This window comes from Pistacia vera, unplaced genomic scaffold (assembly GCF_008641045.1).
Source record: "Pistacia vera cultivar Batoury unplaced genomic scaffold, PisVer_v2 Contig512, whole genome shotgun sequence".
Taxonomy (NCBI): domain Eukaryota; kingdom Viridiplantae; phylum Streptophyta; class Magnoliopsida; order Sapindales; family Anacardiaceae; genus Pistacia; species Pistacia vera.
In genome coordinates this window covers 583,397-604,290 of record NW_022196349.1, presented here as the reverse complement: position 1 = coordinate 604,290, position 20,894 = coordinate 583,397, and the positions used below count along the sequence as shown (strand labels likewise).

The following is a 20,894-nucleotide window of genomic DNA, read 5'->3' as shown; positions in this document are numbered from 1 at the left end:
ATATCACATCTAAGCCCAAAAGAAAATTGAAATTATAATAATTAAGAAATTTATTAATAAGATACGTAATAGGAAAGGAAACCGTTCACAAGATGTTGAATTGGGCAAGCTTCTTGTTGCATGCCACCTTTTCTTGATAATTTATTCCACCTTACGTTTCTGTTAAAGCGACACTTGACAGTCAGTTTCTACACTCGTCAACAATTTCTAGTTTAGACAAATACGATCTTATGAGTTTTTAACCAACAAATCTGATGAGCTTTTACCTTCCCTCCTAACAAAATGAAACTCTTCTACAATTACCAGAATCAATCTCAGAGAATGGCTTTCCTTGGACTCTTGGTCATCCTTTTCCCCCTTTTTCTTCCTAATTTGTTCGGCCCCTTAGGTCGAGCTTCTCCTTCCATCTTCTCTGTATGTCTCTATACATTTTTCATTTCACTTTCACCATTTCCATTTCCATTTCCATTTATAATCATCTAGTAATTGCATTTGCAGGAGTGGAACGCCCCAAAACCTCGACACTTGTCTCTACTTAAGGAAGCTTTACGCAGACAAATCGTATGCTCTAATTTTTGTTTTTTTTCTTTATTTCCATTGTTATTACTGTCGTAAATCTGAAATTTATTATTTTCAGTCAATTAAACAACAATTGGAAATCTGGTCTCCATTGGCCAATCAAGGCTGGAAACCTTGTGTTGAATCAACAAATACACCTCGTGAGTACTAGTTACTTGGATCTCTTCTCTACTTGGTATGTTGTTTTCTTTTTACTAGTAATTCATAGTTGTCTCGTGCAGAACTGCCCAAAAAGTCTCAAGGTTATATTCAAATATTTCTTGATGGCGGATTAAATCAGCAAAGAATGGGGGTTAGTAATCGCACAATTGCTCATTCCCATTAAGTTTATGTTTCTCTTTTCTTTTTGGTTAATTTTACTTGTTAATTATAGCAGATGAAAATGATAAGCCTATGAAGATATTGATATAATGTTGCAATTGTGCTTAGGTGTCAACCACTTTATATAGAAGAGTTTGTATAATAGGTTTATGGATGTTGTGTTATTATTATGTTTATTGTTTCTTATCATAGTAATTTTCTGGCTTTTTATTTGAATAAGAGTGCTTGTGTTGTTGACTTCTTTGTTTTGCTTACTATCAAGATATGCGATGCAGTTGCTGTTGCCAAAATATTGAATGCAACCCTGGTGATCCCGCACCTTGAAGTGAATCCAGTTTGGCAAGATTCAAGGTATTTATGAGTAAGCTATCTTGGCTACCCATGTTACATTCTAGTTTCCTTTCTAAACGGGAGCCATTTATAATTCAATTATTTTTTTTGCTTTTGCAGCTCATTTGTTGACATATTTGATGTGGATCACTTCATTTATTCGTTGCGCGATGAAATTTCAATAGTTAAAGAGCTACCAAGTGAATACTCTTGGAGCTCTCGGGAGTATTATGCTACTGGTATTCGAGCCACTAGAATTAAAACTGCACCTGTACATGCTTCGGCTAATTGGTATATGGAAACTGTCCTGCCCGTGTTACAGAGGTTGGTGAATTCTTTCCATCCCTATTTATTTTGTATAAAGTTGCTGCTTGAATTTTTTTAACTAAGAAGCTGCATTTCATTTTCTCTCCTCTATTCTTGGTATTGGCCTCAGGGCTTGCTGTAATTTCATGAGATCTTACAATTTAAAGTACACTACTGTAAAAGATATTCTCTTCTTTTATCAATGACAATTACTAGTTTTCTGAAGAACTCTTTTAGGCTTTGATAGAGTAGTTGTTAATATGAATTTAAACAGTTACTAACCTTCTATAATATTTTTGCATCATTATACTGTGGATCTTACCTCAGATGTCTGCTCATGCACTAATGAGTAATGTCCTAGAAATATTCAGAATTATATTGTATCCTCTTTTTGAAAAAACTTTACCATCATAAGAAGTGATAGTTTGATATTGCAGTTATGGAATTGCTGCTATAGCCCCATTCTCTCATCGTTTGGCTTTTGACAACTTGCCAATGGATATCCAACGCCTACGTTGTAAAGTCAACTTCCAAGCATTAGTTTTTGTTCGTCATATTAGGGTGTTGGGAGAGATCATCGTTAATCGCCTCCGTCATCCCCCTGCCAAACTTCATGCTTCAGGGACTGAGTTCCTTCAGGAGAGAATAGATGATCCTGAGGTCACAGGAGCGGGGAAGTTTGTTGTGTTACATCTTCGCTTTGATAAAGTATGAACCTCCTATACTCTAACTGATTTAGTGAACATAACCTGCAGGTTTTTTTTTTTTTTAATTATCAACTTATTTTATAAGGTGAATCTTGGACCTTATCATCACTCCTGTTTATGGAAAATGCATTCCTGGAACTTTTTAAGTCTAAAAACTGTATCTATTGACCATAAGCACTAGATATCAGAAAATACTGGTTTGGTTTGTGCATATTGAAGTTGGAATCATCTATGGGTCTCAAATAGTAGAAGTTGATGAGATATCAATCACAGCCATCTAACATTTTGAGGGATTAAATTATTTATTACTGGGTATCACTTAAAAAACTTTGGTTTCATGGTATTTTATAATTGCATTTTGAGCAAATGTATACATTGTCTCTAACCTGACCTAGTGTAGGATATGGCCGCTCATTCAGCTTGTGATTTTGGTGGAGGAAAAGCCGAAAAACTGGCACTGGCCAAATACCGCCAGGTAATTTGGCAGGGAAGAGTCTTAAACTCTCAGTTCACTGATGAAGAGTTGAGAAATCAGGGGCGTTGCCCATTAACTCCAGAAGAGATTGGGTTGCTGCTAGCAGCTTTGGGCTTCAACAATAGCACTCGCCTCTGTCTTGCTTCACACAAGGTTTTCCTGCCATCTCAGTTGAAATTTGATGTTTTGTATATTTATTTAGGGGTTGAAAAGTAGAAGGTCAGTGTCCTGTGTGGCTGCTGGATCTCTTTATTTCCTGTGAAGAATTTGAGACAGGGAATAACCATTTTCTAATTTAGGTTTATGGTGGAAAAGCTAGGATCTCAACTTTACAAAAATTGTTTCCATTAATGGAAGATAAGAAGAGTATTGCCTCTGCAGAGGAACTGGCCATGGTTGATGGCAAGGCTTCTTTGTTGGCTGCCGTTGATTATTATGTGAGCATGCAGAGTGACATCTTCATTTCTGCTTCTCCAGGCAACATGCACAATGCTTTGGTAAAGAATCTTTTTTCTCAATATGTTTTTAAAGCTTTTATCTTCTTCTTGATTGTGGAGTAATTCATTTTACCAGAATCAGGCCATGTGCTATGATAAGTCTCTTTTGTTATGGGATCCATAGGATACATAATACATAATGCATTGCCGTAAATAATGTATCTTTGGGTTTTGAGTCAGAGGTGGAGGAAGGAACCTGTCTACTCCCAAAGTTGCCTTTTAGAATATGAAATATAAAATCGGGGTCTTTGTGTTCCTTTCTAATTGCAGTGCAATTGCGAACGGTGTTTTACAACTCTAAATTTGTGATTGAATTTCTCTCGTTAGGTTGCGCACCGAGCTTACTTGAATTTGAAGACCATAAGACCAAATATGACACTGTTGGGCAAGCTCTTCCTGAACAAGAGCATGGAATGGTCAGAGTTTCAGCATGCAGTTCTTGGTGGGCATAAAAATAGACAAGGGCAGCTAAGGCTAAGAAAGGCGAAACAATCCATATATACATATCCAGCTCCCGATTGCATGTGTCAAGCTTAATAGAAGTATTTGAGAAGGCTGCGGCTGTTTTTTGATGAACATAATTATCAAGTGCTGCTGTTGTTTCTGGTTGGTTTATGGTAACAATTTTGGTAATATCAGATTTGATCCATGCTTAAATAATGGACAAGAAGCTTTTGTCGGATGATAGATCGAACTCTCAGTGTGAACAAAAGGGCTTGTCATGTAAAATCAGGTTGTATTAGTTTTTATCAGACATGAGACTAGGATGGGTGAGATTTTCGCATATGTAGGTAGAGGAGAGGAGGTGAAATTTGGGTTGCAAGTTTTCAAGTTTAAAGTTCAAATTTGTGAATGTATATATATGTTTAAAAAGGTAACACGAAATATGCGGAAAATTTTATTCACGACTGTAAAGTGTAAACAACCCGAGTTCAACAGTATGCAAGAGAACATATCTGATCTTACAGGTTTTACCAATCAGCAAGATTCAACCTATTAAAATTTAAAACAACTTAATGCTGTATACTGTAACTGTCACCACCAAATTTTACATTTATTTTGATTTTTGGGAGTTAGCTTCCATCGCAAATGTTAGAAAATTATTAGTTTACCCTCCAGGGTGATTAACTTGGAGATTAGTCCTTCGATTAAAGTATCCATAACTTGCAATTTGTAACTCCGTAACAATTGATATACCAAATTAATATCCCAAGTAATAAGCCCTATCGGCCCAAATTTTTGTTTCAACAATTAATTACAATCAGTCGATTGATGACATACGTACAAACTGTAGTACACCAGCTTTAAAAACACAGCCGCATGCATATTTCTGCACAACACCAATCGAAAACAGCCTCTCTCCATAATTTCTATCCTACTAGTCAGCTTGATTGGCACCAGGACGTGGAACTGCCGGCATCTGACCATCTTTCTTCTCTTTGCTAACAGCCGGAGATCCACTCCCATTGCGGCTGGCAGCCAATTCTTTTGACTCTGCAGACAGAGAAGATGCTGCCAACTCATCATCAATCGGAAGAGTCCTTTTTGAGCCCTCTAGAGCAACACCAAGAACAATGTTCTCTTCCAAAGTCGGCCTAGTTACTTTCCCTGTCTTCTTCCCTGCATCTCCAATGCTTTCATTTGGCTCTTCTTCATTCTTGTTCTGAACTGAATTATCCTGCACCACATTCCCACTTTGGGACTTTGTACTGGCATTGGAAGCAGCTGTTGATGCTACCTTGTCTCCATTAGTCTCAAGAATTGACTCTGATCCAGCCTTTGAATCTACCTTGGAGCCAGATGTTGAGGCTGCTTCAACCTTAGCATCTTTTTCTTCATTTTGCACTGGACGAGTTGAAGCTTTAACTTTCTCTTCACCACTGATCTTATAAGCAGGTTCAATGAGAAGAAATGGGCGATTAGCAGGTGCTCTAGAACGTGAGAAAATCGTGTCAGCAAAAGGTATATTCTCCAAGTCAGCCTCACTGTAAATTTTTTGAACTGTGCGGATGGGAGTGGCCAGACGGGCTTGATGATGGCTGACAACTCTGAGAAGATCCATAAGTATTGCTTCCTGTTTCAGTGCAATGATTAGTCTTTAAAGCGTGCTCAACTCCTTGTTCCTCACTCACTAACAGAATAAATAACGGCACACAGACTGACTCTCTCTGTGTGTGTGGGTGTGGGAGGGGGGGTTGCAGTAGCATACATTGGAAACATCAAAAGCAGATTAATAATGCCACTAACAGTAGTATGTCACTGTAGCACATCCCTTATACGAAGAATAAAATTGATTAACAAAAGCAGATGAGCAGAAAGGAATGGATGAATCTACATGGACTATTTGGGGTATCTCACATCTCAGAAATTGTGTTCATAATTGACAATTTCTTCAAGATTTCACCAAAACAAACGTAATTATAATCATAAATGCCGAGGGTCCATTTTGCAATTTTGACGTAACAATAGCAAGACTACACATTTTTATCTCTGTGAAATCTTACTTTACATTTACAGCATGCAATTGCACAAAGCATCTGTTAGTAAACTAATTTTACCTTAACACAGAGGTACTCTTCAAAGTGTGAAGTTTTCACGAAGCAAGATACCAGAATCTGTAAAAATATGGACCAGTGAATAGATGTCATGACCTTCGTAAAAAAGGCAATCATCATAACTAATAAGAAGGAAAGAAATCATAATAGCAAAACAATCATTACACTCTTCTCAATATTTCTCATTTTTTTCAAAAAATAATTGAGATAAAAGCTAAGGTAAACCCAAGTTATTGGCTGAGGCCAACAGGAGTTTAGATTGAAGTCCACATGAGTCACTAAGCACTTGATGAATTCGACACTGCAGAAAAATGGACTCAAAAACTCTTTAGACATCTTTTTATTCTACACTGAAAATCTAACTTCTTTTAAATTTCATAAACATAAACAACTCAGTTTTGCACGAATAAAACAGAGGCCAAACAAAAATTATGAGAAACTTTCTCATAAGCCATCTTGTACATACAACATCATAACATTGAGAAGATATTTCAAAATTCAGGTATCAAAAGAATAGAGCATTATAACTTGATATTAATTTAATCCAAAAAAAAAAAAAAAATCCATTAAATTTTTGTTGCCTTAAAAAAAAAAAAAAATAAATAAATAAATAAAACATCCGAAAAGAATAAGAAAACAACATAAAAGCCTTACCATAAGAGCCTGATTTTCTGGGTTTACAGTTTCCAAGAAAACTCTTCTGTGTAACTTTTGCTGCTCTACTTGAGGATTTTTGGCCAAAACTTTACGCATATCAGCTACAATAATCTAAAGAAAACAGGGAAATGCAAGTTATTATATGATCAAAATATTCTAACTAGCAAAAATTTCTAACAAGGTGAACTAAGATTGCTTCTCACATTAACTTTATGGACATCCAAGTGACTGATAGCAAGGTGGGTCTTGATGCGCCAATGACTCTTCTGACTAAGATTCCTCACCACACTAACAGTGAACTTGTGATTTGGAATGTGAACAGCTTCACGATCATCTCCCCTTATAATTGTCGGTGACCACCAACCCACATGCTGGTACAATATAAGATCATAATTAAAAAGAAACCCATAAACGTTGGATCAAGTACAACAATTAACTTTTTTATTTGTTCAGCAAAAAGAACCAAAACTTATACTCCCACTCATGTCCAGATGCAGGCAAACCAATGAGAGATAATACATGATTTGTTCTAAAGCTCTGACTCCAAGATATTGACAACAGAAACTAACACAAACCTCAACAGTGCCAGAAACTTCATAGCCTTCAATCTTGGTTTGGATCCATTCATTGACAATAAATGGCCGCGTTGCATGGATCATTACACTTGAAAGGAAGTTCGTAAATATCTGAATGCATCAAACAGATGAAATCAAGCCAAAGGAATATTAAGGACAATCCATAACATGATAAGAATAAAAAAAATCTAGAGCTTTCAACTGAATTGCCCAGAACAAAACTGAGCTTACCTCGCGACCGGCAAGCGTGAGCAATACTGTACCAAGACCTCCAGCAGTAAGCCACCTCTGAGTAGAGAAACCAAGCAACTCCATGAACAAGGATACAGCAGCAACCCATACCGCAGTATAAACAGCTTTCCCAGCAAAATTGAAGCCCATCTGCCACAGCAAGAAACAACTGTGTTAGAAACAATATTTGGTTAGTTTCACTCTACCAGTGCCTTTAATATAGCTTAATTATGGTTTTATAACTCCTTGATCAAAATTCAAGGAAAATAAGTTAGAAGAAAAAGCCTGCCACAAAAGTTACCCAACAGACCATACTGGCAATTATAGAAATCCTCAGTATATACTGATTTTACATTAGTTATTCATCTTAATAGACAAATCCAACTCAAAATCTTATCAAATTATTGTGTTATCTTTCAGATCAATTTCTCCCCAATTACTTGCATCCGTCCATTGGTTTGCATCAGAAATCAAGCACCAGATTATAATATGCTAATACAGGCTTAAATTCTCATGATATTTGGCAGCTCAACTTAAAGCCCCTCAAGCAACCAAAAAAGTAACTGAAAACCAACTTACCAAATTTGTCAAGCTAATATAATTTCAAAGCGCCATGTTTAATTTCAACAGGAATAGCTATTATAAGTACAAGCAACAGGCATGGGTATGCAACAAAATCTAAGATTGATAAGATATTCATCACAACAGATTTTAGAAAATACAAAATTACACAGCAAATTATCTTAAGGAAGTGATAAAAACAGGATGAGCAAATTGATGAAAATTCCAAACCGGAAAAGTAAAGAAACTTGCATTTCTTGCCTCACTGGAATCAGAATCATTTGTCTCCAGAAAGTATTTTTGTGCCTGCTGGATCAAGCTGCAAAGAGAGGCACATTACAAATAGAATTTTTTTATATGAATATTACAAAACAGTTCAAAACCCCAGAGCAGGTCAACATTAAAACTGAGCAGGCAATCAACAAACTGCAATCAATCACATTTAAGAGAACAGTCTAGAGTAGTTTATTTTACTAACCAAGGAATTTATACAATTCTTCATTGAAAAAATTCATATTCCACTTAAAACAGAGTCGCTTAGTGGATTGATAAACGCAATTTCCAGCTTCTTAAAGCAATGAATTTGGTAGCGAACACACTTACCTTGATAAACAATAGGCAAATGCTAGCACTGTTGACAATGATTGTACAAAATTCAAGACCCGTTGCTTAACAGCCTGGCTTGCTTCTGAAGGTAAAACTACTGGATCTAACGCCCTGAAATAAACTCTCCCATCAGTACTAATATAATGCCTTGAAGAACAAAATCATTTAACTATAGTGCTCTGCAGTGCAGAGGCACACCTGCAGACAAGTGTTGCTCCGGTCCATAGCACCAATGGTTGAAGATAAGAGGTCAGAACGTAGTGTGTACTACTTTTCTTCCAACTACTATCAGTCCTCTGCACAAAATAACAATAAAGGAGCAAAACAAACCACTCAGGATTTCACCAACATGGAAGGGAAAAACAAATAGTGAAATGTCACAATAATTACATTGAGGAATATAACCCTGCCCAGACGCACGAGTGGCACAATACCCCATGCAGCAAAAGCAATAATCCCAGCTGCTGGGATCAGCTGAAGTACTACAGGGTTTCCCCGCAATGTATCATATGACCTGAAAAGTCAAAGTGAAATTTTTTTCTGATTAAGTATTCAGTAACATGGGGAAGAAGTATATGTAAAGCCATGGAATGAAAACAGAATTAACTTATCAGCAATTAAAATTGTTCGAATGTGTTTACATAGTGTGAAATTGTGTAAAGACCAGCCAAAAATCGGGTCTAAGTATAAACATGAAAAAAAAAAATCTGGAAAGTTAAAAAAAAAATTACTTTGTCAAAACCACAGCAGCAGATTTCAGAACAGGAATCTCATTTCCTCCACCTCGTACTAAAACAGATCGGCAGAGAAAAACATTACCCCTGGAAGATAAAGGATTTATTGGTCCACATACACCGCTTAAAAGATGAAGACTCCAAGCATCCTGTCTCTGAAGATGAAACAAACAGAAATTTTAGAGTGCTCAGACTCTATCAATCTATAATAACAAGGGCATGAAAGCAGTCAACAAGGCAAAACCTTTAAACAATCAAATTGAATGGAGACACTATAAACCATGCTACAAGGAAAAATCATAAACTCGCTACGACAATCATTTCAATAACAATAACTCAAATAACATAGAAGGTTCAAAGACAACAGAAATTTAAAAAATATAAAAATTCCTTATATATCCATGGAAAAGCATACCATAAAACGTGATGAAAGATTAATGTGAACCATATGTAATCGTTCCTTTCCAGTCACACCCTATTAAGAGAAGCCAATAAAGGAAAAGAACTGAGACATAACCCAGTGGTATAAACTTTGGAAAAGAAACTCTTATGCAAGAGGGTAGTGTTCGGAAGATAATAATTACTTACAACACAAACATTACAACATCCAAAATTGCCGTAAATTTTTGATCCCGGAGACCATTGCATAGAACTGGCACACGTCATTGTCGCAAAGGAATGCAATTACCACTAGTGGAACAATATCATAACACAGTTCAATCTTGCTTCACCTTCGTAACCCGATAATATATCTAAAGAAAATGTGTGAAGATATCAAATAAGCTAGAGGTTACATAGCATGTATGGAACCTGTCAAAGTGTTACTTAGAAAATACTTCAGTTTTCCAATTACATTACCACTTTACGAACACATTTTAATCTTTGGGGGAAAGGAAAAAAAAGAGTCAAACGTACAAGGGATCATTGAAAAAAAAAAACTTACGAACACATCTTAACAAGAAGAAGTAAGAATATGAAGATTAAAAAATCTAAAGCTCCCATTTCCCTGTGATCCTTGAAAATCAAAAGTTTGAATATAACTGTGCCCTTAATTAATTTTTTAACAATAAAACAGTGATTAACACAAATCTTCATTTTTCCTTTTTGCTCACTTGTCAGAAACCAAACTGTCAGAAAAATAGACAGTAGAGAATAAAAGATTTAGAGTATATAAGGAAAAAAGAGAAAAATAAAATAAAATCCAAAACCAAAACCAAAACCAAAACCAAAACCAAAACCTATACACAAAAATGTCTCTCATTTAGTTCGAAAATAACTTATAATTAAATAATTAACAGCAAATAAATAACAAAAAGATCATAAACCATAACTAACAAAACAAAAAATGATTCAGGCACCGTTCCAATATCCACAGCCAAAAAAATTATATAAAAGAACATAAACAACGCTCACATTTTCTCAAAAACGCGTGACACGCAAATATTTTCCACAAAATTTGCTCAACAATCAAAGAAAACAAAACAAGAAGAGAGCAGCGAGGTTCTTACTGCGAAATGAAACAGAGAATAACCGTCAAATCTTCGCTCTTGCTCTCTGCTTCCCTCTGGTTGAAACCGGTCCTTTGTCAGGAAGGTTGTGGAGACACTCAAATTAATCGGGATAACGCTAAATTGCGCGGAGGGTTGAATTTTCTAATTCGCGACGGGGTCCAATTATATTAGTTTGGAGAGTTAACGACGTTTTCCCATCCAAGGTTTGCCTTAATGATATTTTTTACTCAAAAAGTTTTAAATTATCACTTTCTCATCCAATATTTATATTCCAACCAATCATTAACAGAGATTCTAACATCTTTGTAACCCCATTCCATCATCATTTTCCCCCCGATCATTACCATCAAAATCCCTCAAACATTCTCTCAAAAACCTCGCCAATCTCTTACAATCAAACAATTTGTGTAACACGCAGTCGTCCTTTCCAAGTTAGATTCTGACTAATTACAACCTCTAAAATCCAACATGTTACCACCAAAAAACTCAACGTCATTTACTCTTCAAAAACCTCAATATTCTAGATCGAGGTTTCTCTTCATTGGCCGTCGAATCGAAAAGTGTATTCTGTATAGTAGACGTACTATATATTTTTGGTGGAAAAGTGATATTTTGAAACTTTTTGGATGGGATACTGTCATGAAGGCAAACCTTGGTTGGGAAAAAGGTGTTTACTCTTAGTTTGGATGTGGCAAGTGCAAATCTAATTTTTGTGGACCAGCAAATTTAATGATTATTATACTGTGTGCACTTTTCGTGGCGACTTGTGTCGGGCTAACGTACGCCTCATGCGTAATTCTCTTCTCTTGTTTCCTCTTCGCCTTGTGAGTTGTGACAACTCAACTCAAAGGTCGGTGAACGGTGATATTTTCCTTTTTATCTTTTATTGGATTTTGGTAAATCCTTTTAAAAAAGATAAATTCAAAAATATTGAAGAACATTTTAGGATTTTTAAGATGATATTTATAATGTGTCCTCGTAATATTCGAAATCTAAAAGTTTTAAATTAGTTAAAGTAACCATATAATTAGCAAAATCAAATAATAATATAATTTGATTTGATGGGGGTGTGGCTAGACCAATTCAGCCGCGGGACCATTTTTGTGGAGGAAGACAGAAGTAGAACTTGTGTGGAGATGATAAAACACAACACGGCATAACACTAGTTGTCGTGATGGATTGGTAAGACACGTGTATGGTATGCTTATATTATTGGCGTCTTATTGAGTGAAGTTGAGACAATTACTTTGAAACTGGTGGATGATTGTTGTTGCGAAGGAGCTGTCCAACTAAGGTTAACATATCCCTTATCTCATGCGTCGGGTGTCACCATCGATTTTTGTATTTGACTACTATTATGCTTTAATATTAAAATTTTATTTTACATTGTAAATAACTTACACATATTGACTAAATCAATTTGATTACTTTACTTTTCAATATACATCAATTTGGTTTTTTTTTTTTTTTTTTGTTTCCAAACTTAAATGTGTTATCATTTGAATGTGTCACAAAAGATTAATCGCTTGATTATTAAAGAACAAAAATTTGCATTGTCGATATCCATTACATGTTCATCACTTAATTCCATCAATTTGTTAACTTGGTATTTATATGAGTAAATTCATTAATCACTTTGAACACATCTTCAATCATGTACCACTATTATAGTTTCGTTATTTAGCTTTAATTTTTTAGCAAGTCTTCTATTAATGACCAATATCACCTTTTTTCTTTTTTCTTTTTTAATGCTTGCTAGTACACCGATTAGAGACATTTTATAGAAAAAATATTTAATAATACTATACTCACAATTTTTTTGTAGAAATTTTCTCTCATAAACTTATGTGACAAAAGATGATTTAGTAATTTTAAATTTAAAATAAATTTTCATCCAATTATCTTTTACCACATAATTTTATGAAAGAAAATTTGTATAAAAATGTTGTGTGTGTAATATTACTAGGGATGGGCATGGGTCAGGAACCCTTTCTCCGGCCTCGGCCCAAAAGCCCAAGGGAATTCCCCGACCCCAGCCCGTAGCTAGTTTGGGGAATTCGGGGAATCCCCGAATAAAGCCTGTTCCCCAAAATCCTCGAATTCTCTGTTTGGGGGTTTTGTATCCTTATTACCATTTTCTCAAAATTATAATATACCATCAAAAAAGAAATTAAATCTATAATGATTTATTGATTTATTATAACTAATCAAAACACCAAATTATAAATTACACATATATATTACGTATTAACATATGATTATAGATAATAGCATATGTATAATGTATAATACATATGTTGAAATTTAATAATAAAATTGGCAGCAAAATAGTAGCAGCAAACCAATAAAAGAACAGTAACAAAACAGCATAAGAACAACAGTAAAATAGCAAAAAAATAGCAAGAGAGCCGCAAGAAAAACAACAGAGAGACAGCAGCAAAACAACAAAAGAACAACAAGAAAATAGTAAGAGGACAGCAGAAAAATAGTAGATAGACAACAACAAAACAGCAATAATACAGCAATGAAACAGCAATAAACATAGTAGCGAAATAGCAGCAAAACAGCAACGTCAAGGCGTGCAAAAGCACTGTCCTTAAGATCAGAATTTCTCCCCTACTAGAAGAATCTTCGTGGTGCAAAAAGGCTCAACAGCCGATTGACCTTCAGGATACAATGATGAATCTCCTTTTAGAGTGCACACTCTAATAGAGATTTAGAACATTAATAGAGAAGTAACCAAGTAGTGATGATATGATATCAACAATGAGAACTAAAAAGTGTTTTGACACAATGTGAAAAATGGGAGCAAAAGCAATTGGAGTATATCACAAATGAAAAGGAATCGGTCCTTTTATACACAAAATTTTTGGATGTTACTCTCCCAATAATTAATATAGTAACAACCAAATTACTCTAATTTATTAATATCATAACAGCTGAAATCATAATAGCCACCCATAAAACTGCCACTCACCTATTAAAACTCAAAAAACTGTCATTATACTAATTGCATAACAACCAATTTTAAATTAAAAATTGAAACTGTTATTGCTTTAATTGCACAACACTTGGTATTTTGAAATACCATAATGGCAACTATTATCACAATCCCCCACATATTTCAAAAGAACCAATCACCACTGATTATAGAATTTAATGTTTATGAGTTGGTGTCTTTTAGACTATGAACCAATTATTGAGTAACTAAACGTGAGTTACAAAAATTTGGTGAAACTAAGTTTCTATGAACCAAAAATTTCTTTATGTAATTCAGAGGATTAGTTCCTCACACTAAATTCTCAATATTGTATATTGTTCTGCGGTTTAGCATTTTATGGCCCTATGCTAGCCTGGATTTCATGAGTGCTCTAGAGATGCTTGCCTAAGCTCTCATAGGAATCGACCCAATTCCACACTCACATAGGTGAACCTCCATAAGGTGCGAATTGCAGTTTTTCACACCACTATTTATGTTGGCTATGGATTTCATTAAGAGTAATTTTACTCAACCTTATTCACTGTAATCAGTATTATCTCGCCATAGTGAGGACTTTCTATAGATAAAATTCGATAATACTTAATAAAACAACAAGTGACTTGTTATTATCCTCATGAACCTACTTCTTGGGATCCCCAATCACATAAGTAGGGTTACCATCACTCTTGCCTTATGCTTTAGGCATAAGTCCCATCCCCCTTAAAGTGTATTCCACTAACATCCGACTTAATGGTTTAGTAAGAGGATCGGCCAAATTTAACTCCGACTTCACAAAATCTAGGCTCACGACCCCAGATTCTAGCAACTGTTTTATAATGGTATGCCTTATTCGGATATGTCTACTTTTCCCATTATAAATTTTGCTATTTGCTCTCGTTATTGTGGCCTGACAATCACAATGGATTGATACTGAAATAGGAGGGTGAGTTTCAATGGGAAGATCTGCTAAGAAATTCCTTAACCACTTAGCCTCAAAACATGCCTTTTCTAAGGCGATAAGCTCAAACTCCATGGTAGACCGAGCTATGCAAGTTTGGTTAGAAGACTTCCATGACACAACACCTCCACCAAGTGTAAAGATATAACCACTTGTGGATTTTATTTCATCTGAATCTGATATCCAATTGGCATCGGAATATCCTTCTAACACAAGTGGTGTACTTCCAAACGTTAGCCCATAATCAATGGTGCCCTTCAAATATCTAGCAACTCTGTCTAATGCTATCCAATGACTCTTATTAGGATTATGAGTATACATACTCAATCTAGTGACAGCATAAGCAATATCAGGCCTTGTACTATTCATTAAGTACATAAGGCTATCAATGATTTGGGCATATCTATTTTGACTCACATTGTGTTGTGTATTTTTCTTGAGTTGAGTATTTCCATCATAAGGAGTTGAGACGGGTTTACTGTCTAAATACCCAAATTTTCTTAAGAAATTTTCAACATGGTGTTGTTGTGATAACTTGAGACCATCATTTATCTTAATGATTTTAATCCCAAGAATAACATTTGCCTCTCCCATATCTTTCATATCAAAATTTGAGGCAAGAAACTCTTTAGTCTAAATTATCACATCCATATTAGCACTAAATATTAACATGTCATCAACATAGAGACATATTATCACATAATTGTTGTCTTCAAATGATTTAGAATATACACATTTATCTGAATCATTGATTGTATAACCATTTGAGACTAACACTTGGTCAAACTTCTCATGCCATTGTTTTGATGCTTGTTTAAGTCCATAAAGAGATTTTACCAGTTTGCACACTTTATGCTCATTACCTGGGATAACACAACCCTCTGGTTGTTTTATATAAATTTCTTCACCTAGGTCTCCATTAAGAAAAGTTGTCTTTACATCCATTTGATGTATATGTAATTTGTAAATTGCAACTAAAACAATTAACACTCTAATTGATGCTATTCTTGTTACAGGAGCATAAGTGTCAAAATAATCTATATCTTTCTTTTGTGTATAACCTTTGGTAACCAATCTTGCCTTGTATTTATCAATTGATCCATCAGTCTTTAATTTCTTTTTAAATATCCATTTGCACCCTATTGGTTTAGTTCCTGGTGGCAAATTAACTACTTCCTATGTATGATTAATCATAATGGACTCAATTTCATTATTTACTGCCTCTTTCCAAAAGGATGCATCTCGAGAAGTCATTGCTTCCTCATAAGTCTGAGGATCATTCTCTGTAAGAAAGACATAGTGATCATCACCAAAACTTTTGGCTTTTCTAACTCTCTTACTTCTCCTTATTTCTAACTCTGAACTTTCAGAAGAATTCCAAAGAGTTTCATTTTGAGGAAACTCTCAAAAGTTTCATTTTGAGGAAACTCTCAAAAGTTTCATTTTAAGGTAAAGCCTTTTTATAATTGATTTTCTTAGGAAAAACATTCTCAAAAAAATTTGCGTTTTTAGATTCAATGATTGTGTTTGCATCATACAAACCAACCTTTTGCTTTATTACCATGAATCTATAAGCAACACTGTTTTGAGCATAACCTACAAACATACAATCAACAATCCTAGGTCATAACCTTTTCCTTTTAGGTTCAAGAATTCGAACTTTAGCAAAACACCCCCACACTTTAAAATATTTCAGGTTAGGTACATGACCTTTCCAGAGTTCTTATGGTGTTTTGCCTGTTTTCTTAAAAGGAATTTTGTTTTGTATGTAACAAGCTAAAAACATCGCTTCCCCCCACAAATTAAAAGTGCTCCAGAACTAATCAATATAGCATTCATCATTTCTTTTAAAGTTCTGTTTTTCCTCTCAGTAACTCCATTAGACTGTGGAGAATAAGGAGGTGTAGTCTCATGTATAATACCATGATCTCTATAAAAAGAATCAAAGTCATTTGACTCATATTCACCTCCTCTATCTGTTCTTAACCTTTTAATTTTCTTATTGAGTTGATTTTCAACTTCATTTTATATGTTAAGAACATTTTAATTGCTTCATCTTTACTTCTCAATAAGTATAATCTAGAGTAATCATCAATAAAAAGTTATATAAAACTTTTTCCTCCTCTGGTCATGGCTTGTTTTAAATCTCCAAGATCGTTGTGAATGAAACCAAGAAGCTCATTTTCTCGTTCTATAACTGGTTTACAAGTCTTTTTAGTGGATTTAGAGTCCACGCACACATCACATTTATCAATATTTGAAATATTGACATTTGATAATAAATCAAGTTCTTTCATCTTTTTCAGATAACCATAATTCACATGACCTAATCTACCATGCCATAAATCTATTGAATCAATAACATAAACAGAAGAAGATGCATTTTCATTCATAATAATATTAAGTACACTGAGTTTAAATAACTCTCCAGAACAATACCCCTTCCCAACAAAAACCCCATTCTTGGACATTACAATTTTGTCACCCTCAAAGGAGACCTTCACTCCGGCCTTTCCCAATACATAAACAGATACAAGATAATATTGAATGTTTGGAACATGTAAAACATTACTCAATGAGAGGATTTTCCTAGAAGTAAGTTTGAGAAGAATTTTCCCCTTTCCCATAACAGGAGTAGAGCGGGAATCACCAAGGTAAACACATTCTTCTCCATCCCTCACCGGTATATATTCATAGAAAGAATTTCTATCTCCACAAATATGCTTTGTGGCCCCAAAATCAATTATCCATTCTTTCTTTTCAGCAATCATGTTCACTTGTGAGACAACCACAGCAGCAATAACATCATCTCCCTAAGCCAGATTGGCTTTAAGAGGATTTTTGTTGTCTCCAGTTTTTCTGTATCTGTATTGGCTAGCAAAATGTCCAGTTTTCCCACACACAAAACGGTGTCCTTTCTTTTTGAAAGTGTTGGGGTTTTTATTGTTAAACAATTTCTTACTATTGTTCTTAAAACTCTACGGTTTCTTGTTCTTAAGTTAAGGAGGAGACATTTGGTTTTCAACAACATTAGCCTTGGATGTCAATTCCTTGGCCTTATAAGCTTTATCTCTATGCCTATTCGTCTCCTCAATCCTAATATGTACTATCACATCTTCTAAGCTTATTTGCTTCTGCTTATGTTTCATACTATTCTTATAATCTCTCCATGAATCTGGAAGTTTCTCAATAAAACAACCAGCCACAAAAGTTTTAGGAAGAATTATTTCTTCATTTTTCAAGTCATTTATCAATAAATGATAGTCATGGACTTGCATGAATACTTCTTTTTCTTCTACCATTTTAAAATCTAGGAAGTTTTCTATGACATATTTTTGTGATCCAGCATCCTCAACAATATATTTCTTTTTCAAGATTGTCCGTATCTCATTTACAGTTTTATAAGCGCAATAAACATCATAAAGCTCATTCGATAATGTATTGAGAATAGTATGACGACATACCTTATTTCTTTTCTTTCATGTATCAAGTTTTTTGTCAAAATTGTCCACTCCAGGTTTTGGTTCTTTTGTTGAGAGATACTCTACAAAACCGAGCACATCCAAGGAGTCGAATACTTTTTCTTACCACCTCTTGAAATGAGCTCCAACAAAAGAATCAATTTTCGAGATGTTAGGAAGTGATTTGGCAGTGAGAATTGTAGCGTCCATCTTGGAAAAGTTATGATCTTAAGATTGTTGAAATTTAATAATAAAATTGGCAGCAAAACAACAGCAGCAAACCAATGAAAGAACAGCAACAAAACAGCAGAAGAACAACAGTGAAACAGTAAAAAAATAGCAAGAGAACTACAAGCAAAACAGCAGAGAGACAATAGCAAAATAGCAAAAGAACAACAATGAAACAACAGGAAAATAGTAAGAGGATAGCAGGAAAACAACATAGAGATAGCAACAAAGCAATAATAATACAGCAGTGAAACGACAACAAACACAACAGCGAAATAGCAGCAAGACAGCAGCTTCAAGGCGTCCAAAAACACTATCATTAAGATCAGAATTATGCCCCTACTGGAAGAATCTTCGTGGTGCAAAAAGGCTCAATAGCGGATTGACCTCCAGGATACAATGACGAATCTCCTTTTAGAGTGCACACTTTAATAGAGATTTAGAACAATAATAGAAAAGTAACCAAGTAGTGATGATATGATATCAATAATGAGAATTAAAAAGTGTTTTGACACAATACGAAAATGGGAGCAAAAGCAATTGTAGTATATCACAAATGAAAAGGAATCGATCATTTTATACACAAAATATTTGGATGTTACCCTCTCAATAATTAATATAGTAACAGCCAAATTTCTCAAATTTATTAATATCATAACAGCTGAAATCATAATAGCCACCCATAAAATTACCACTCACCTATTAAAACTCAAAAAGCTGTCATTTTACTAATTGTATAATAGCCATTTTTAAATTAAAAATTGAAACTGTTATTGCTTTAATTGCATAACATTCCAAAAAACAATCAACAGTTGGTATTTTGAAATATCATAATGGCAGCTATTATCACTATATATATATATATAATGATTTATTATATTTAATCTAGTTTGATTTATTATCTATTTGTTTATAGTTTCATAAAATACTTATACAATTATAATTTATTATTGTATAATATATAATTGATTTTCAAATATAGGTATATATGATTGATTTTTAATATATCTTTCTGTGTAACTTTTGCTGCTCTACTTGAGGTTTTTGGCCAAAACTTTACGCATATCAGCTACAATAATCTAGAAAACAGGGAATGCAAGTTATATATGATCAAAATATTCTAACTAGCAAAAATCCTAACAAGGTGAACTAAGATTGCTTCTCACATTAACTTTATGGACATCCAAGTGACTGATACAGGTGGTTCTTGATGCGCCAATGACTCTTCGGACTAAGATTCCTCACCACACTAACATGAACTTGTGATTTGGAATGTGAACAGCTTCACGATCATCTCCCCTATAATTGTCGGTGACCACCAACCCACATGCTGGTACAATATAGATCATAATTAAAAAGAAACCCATAAACGTTGGATCAAGTACAACAATTACCTTTTTTATTTGTTCAGCAAAAAGAACCAAAACTTATACTCCCACTCATGTCCAGATGCAGGCAAACCAATGAGAGATAATACATGATTTGTTCTAAAGCTCTGACTCCAAGATATTACAACAGAAACTAACACAAACCTCAACAGTGCCAGAAACTTCATAGCCTTCAATCTTGGTTTGGATCCATTCATTGACATAAATGGCCGCGTTGCATGGATCATTACACTTGAAAGGATTCGTAAATATCTGAATGCATCAAACAGATGAATCAAGCCAAGGAATATTAGGACAATCCATAACATGATAAGAATAAAAAAATCTAGAGCTTTCAACTGAATTGCTCAGAACAAACTGAGCTTACCTCGCGACCGGCAAGCGTGAGCAATACTGTACCAAGACCTCCAGCAGTAAGCCACCTCTGAGTAGAGAAACCAAGCAACTCCATGAACCGGATACAGCAGCAACCCATACCGCAGTAAAACAGCTTTCCCAGCAAAATTGAAGCCCATCTGCCACAGCAGAAACAACTGTGTAAGAAACAATATTGGATAGTTTCACTCTACCAGTGCCTTTAATATCTTAATTATGGTTTATAACTCCTTGATCAATTCAGGAAAATAATTAGAAGAAAAACCTGCCACAAAGTATACCCAACAACCATACTGCAATTATAAAATCCTCAGTATATACTGTTTTACATTAGTTATTCATCTTAATAGACAAATCCAACTCAAATCTATCAAATTATTGTGTTATCTTTCAGATCAATTTCTCCCAATTACTTGCATCTGTCCATTGGTTTGCATCAGAAATCAAGCACCAGATTATAATATCTAATACAGGCTTAAATTCTCATGATTTTGGCAGCTCAACTTAAAGCCCCTCAAGCAACCAAAAAGTAACTGAAAACCAACTTACCAAATTTGTCAAGCTAATAAATTTCAAAGCGCCATGTTTAATTTCAATAGGAATAGCTATTATAGTACAAGCAACAGGCATGGGTATGCAACAAAATCTAAGATTGATAAGATATTCATCACAACAGATTTTAGAAAATACAAATTACACAGCAAATTATCTTAAGGAAGTGATAACAGATGATAGCAAATTGATGAAGTTCCAAACAGGAAAAGTAAGAACCTTGCATTTCTGCCTCACTGGAATCAGAATCATTTGTCTCCAGAAAGTATTTTTGTGCCTCTGGATCAAGCTGCAAAGAGAGGCACAT

The 20,894-nt window shown here is 34.6% G+C and overlaps 2 protein-coding genes and 1 pseudogene across 4 annotated transcripts; 1 reads left to right on the top strand and 2 right to left on the bottom strand.

Moving 5' to 3' along the window:
• Positions 1 to 167: 167 nt before the first annotated feature.
• LOC116106395 (O-fucosyltransferase 31) lies at positions 168 to 4,161 on the top strand. The gene is made up of 10 exons (XM_031392767.1): positions 168 to 414; positions 499 to 561; positions 638 to 719; positions 801 to 871; positions 1,163 to 1,251; positions 1,351 to 1,554; positions 1,974 to 2,244; positions 2,644 to 2,871; positions 3,018 to 3,215; positions 3,543 to 4,161. Exons 1-10 carry the CDS (start codon positions 283 to 285, stop codon positions 3,750 to 3,752), a joined length of 1,548 nt encoding a protein of 515 aa, XP_031248627.1. The 5' UTR covers positions 168 to 282; the 3' UTR covers positions 3,753 to 4,161.
• Positions 4,162 to 4,358: 197 nt separating this feature from the next.
• On the bottom strand, positions 4,359 to 10,680 carry LOC116106394 (mechanosensitive ion channel protein 3, chloroplastic-like). 3 transcript variants are annotated; one of them, XM_031392764.1, is made up of 14 exons: positions 10,643 to 10,680; positions 9,723 to 9,886; positions 9,550 to 9,609; positions 9,132 to 9,289; positions 8,791 to 8,914; positions 8,599 to 8,696; positions 8,398 to 8,511; positions 8,026 to 8,113; positions 7,234 to 7,383; positions 7,003 to 7,113; positions 6,631 to 6,798; positions 6,425 to 6,538; positions 5,774 to 5,830; positions 4,359 to 5,289 (listed from the first exon to the last, which is right to left on the bottom strand). In XM_031392764.1, the coding sequence occupies exons 2-14, from the start codon at positions 9,798 to 9,800 to the stop codon at positions 4,594 to 4,596; spliced, it is 2,016 nt and encodes a 671-aa protein (XP_031248624.1). In that variant the 5' UTR covers positions 9,801 to 9,886; positions 10,643 to 10,680; the 3' UTR covers positions 4,359 to 4,593. The 3 variants fall into 3 exon arrangements, with proteins under 3 accessions (XP_031248624.1, XP_031248625.1, XP_031248626.1); XM_031392765.1 differs by having other exon boundaries at positions 8,047 to 8,113; XM_031392766.1 differs by having other exon boundaries at positions 8,056 to 8,113.
• An 8,591-nt stretch (positions 10,681 to 19,271) lies between these two features.
• On the bottom strand, positions 19,272 to 20,894 carry LOC116106339 (annotated as a pseudogene).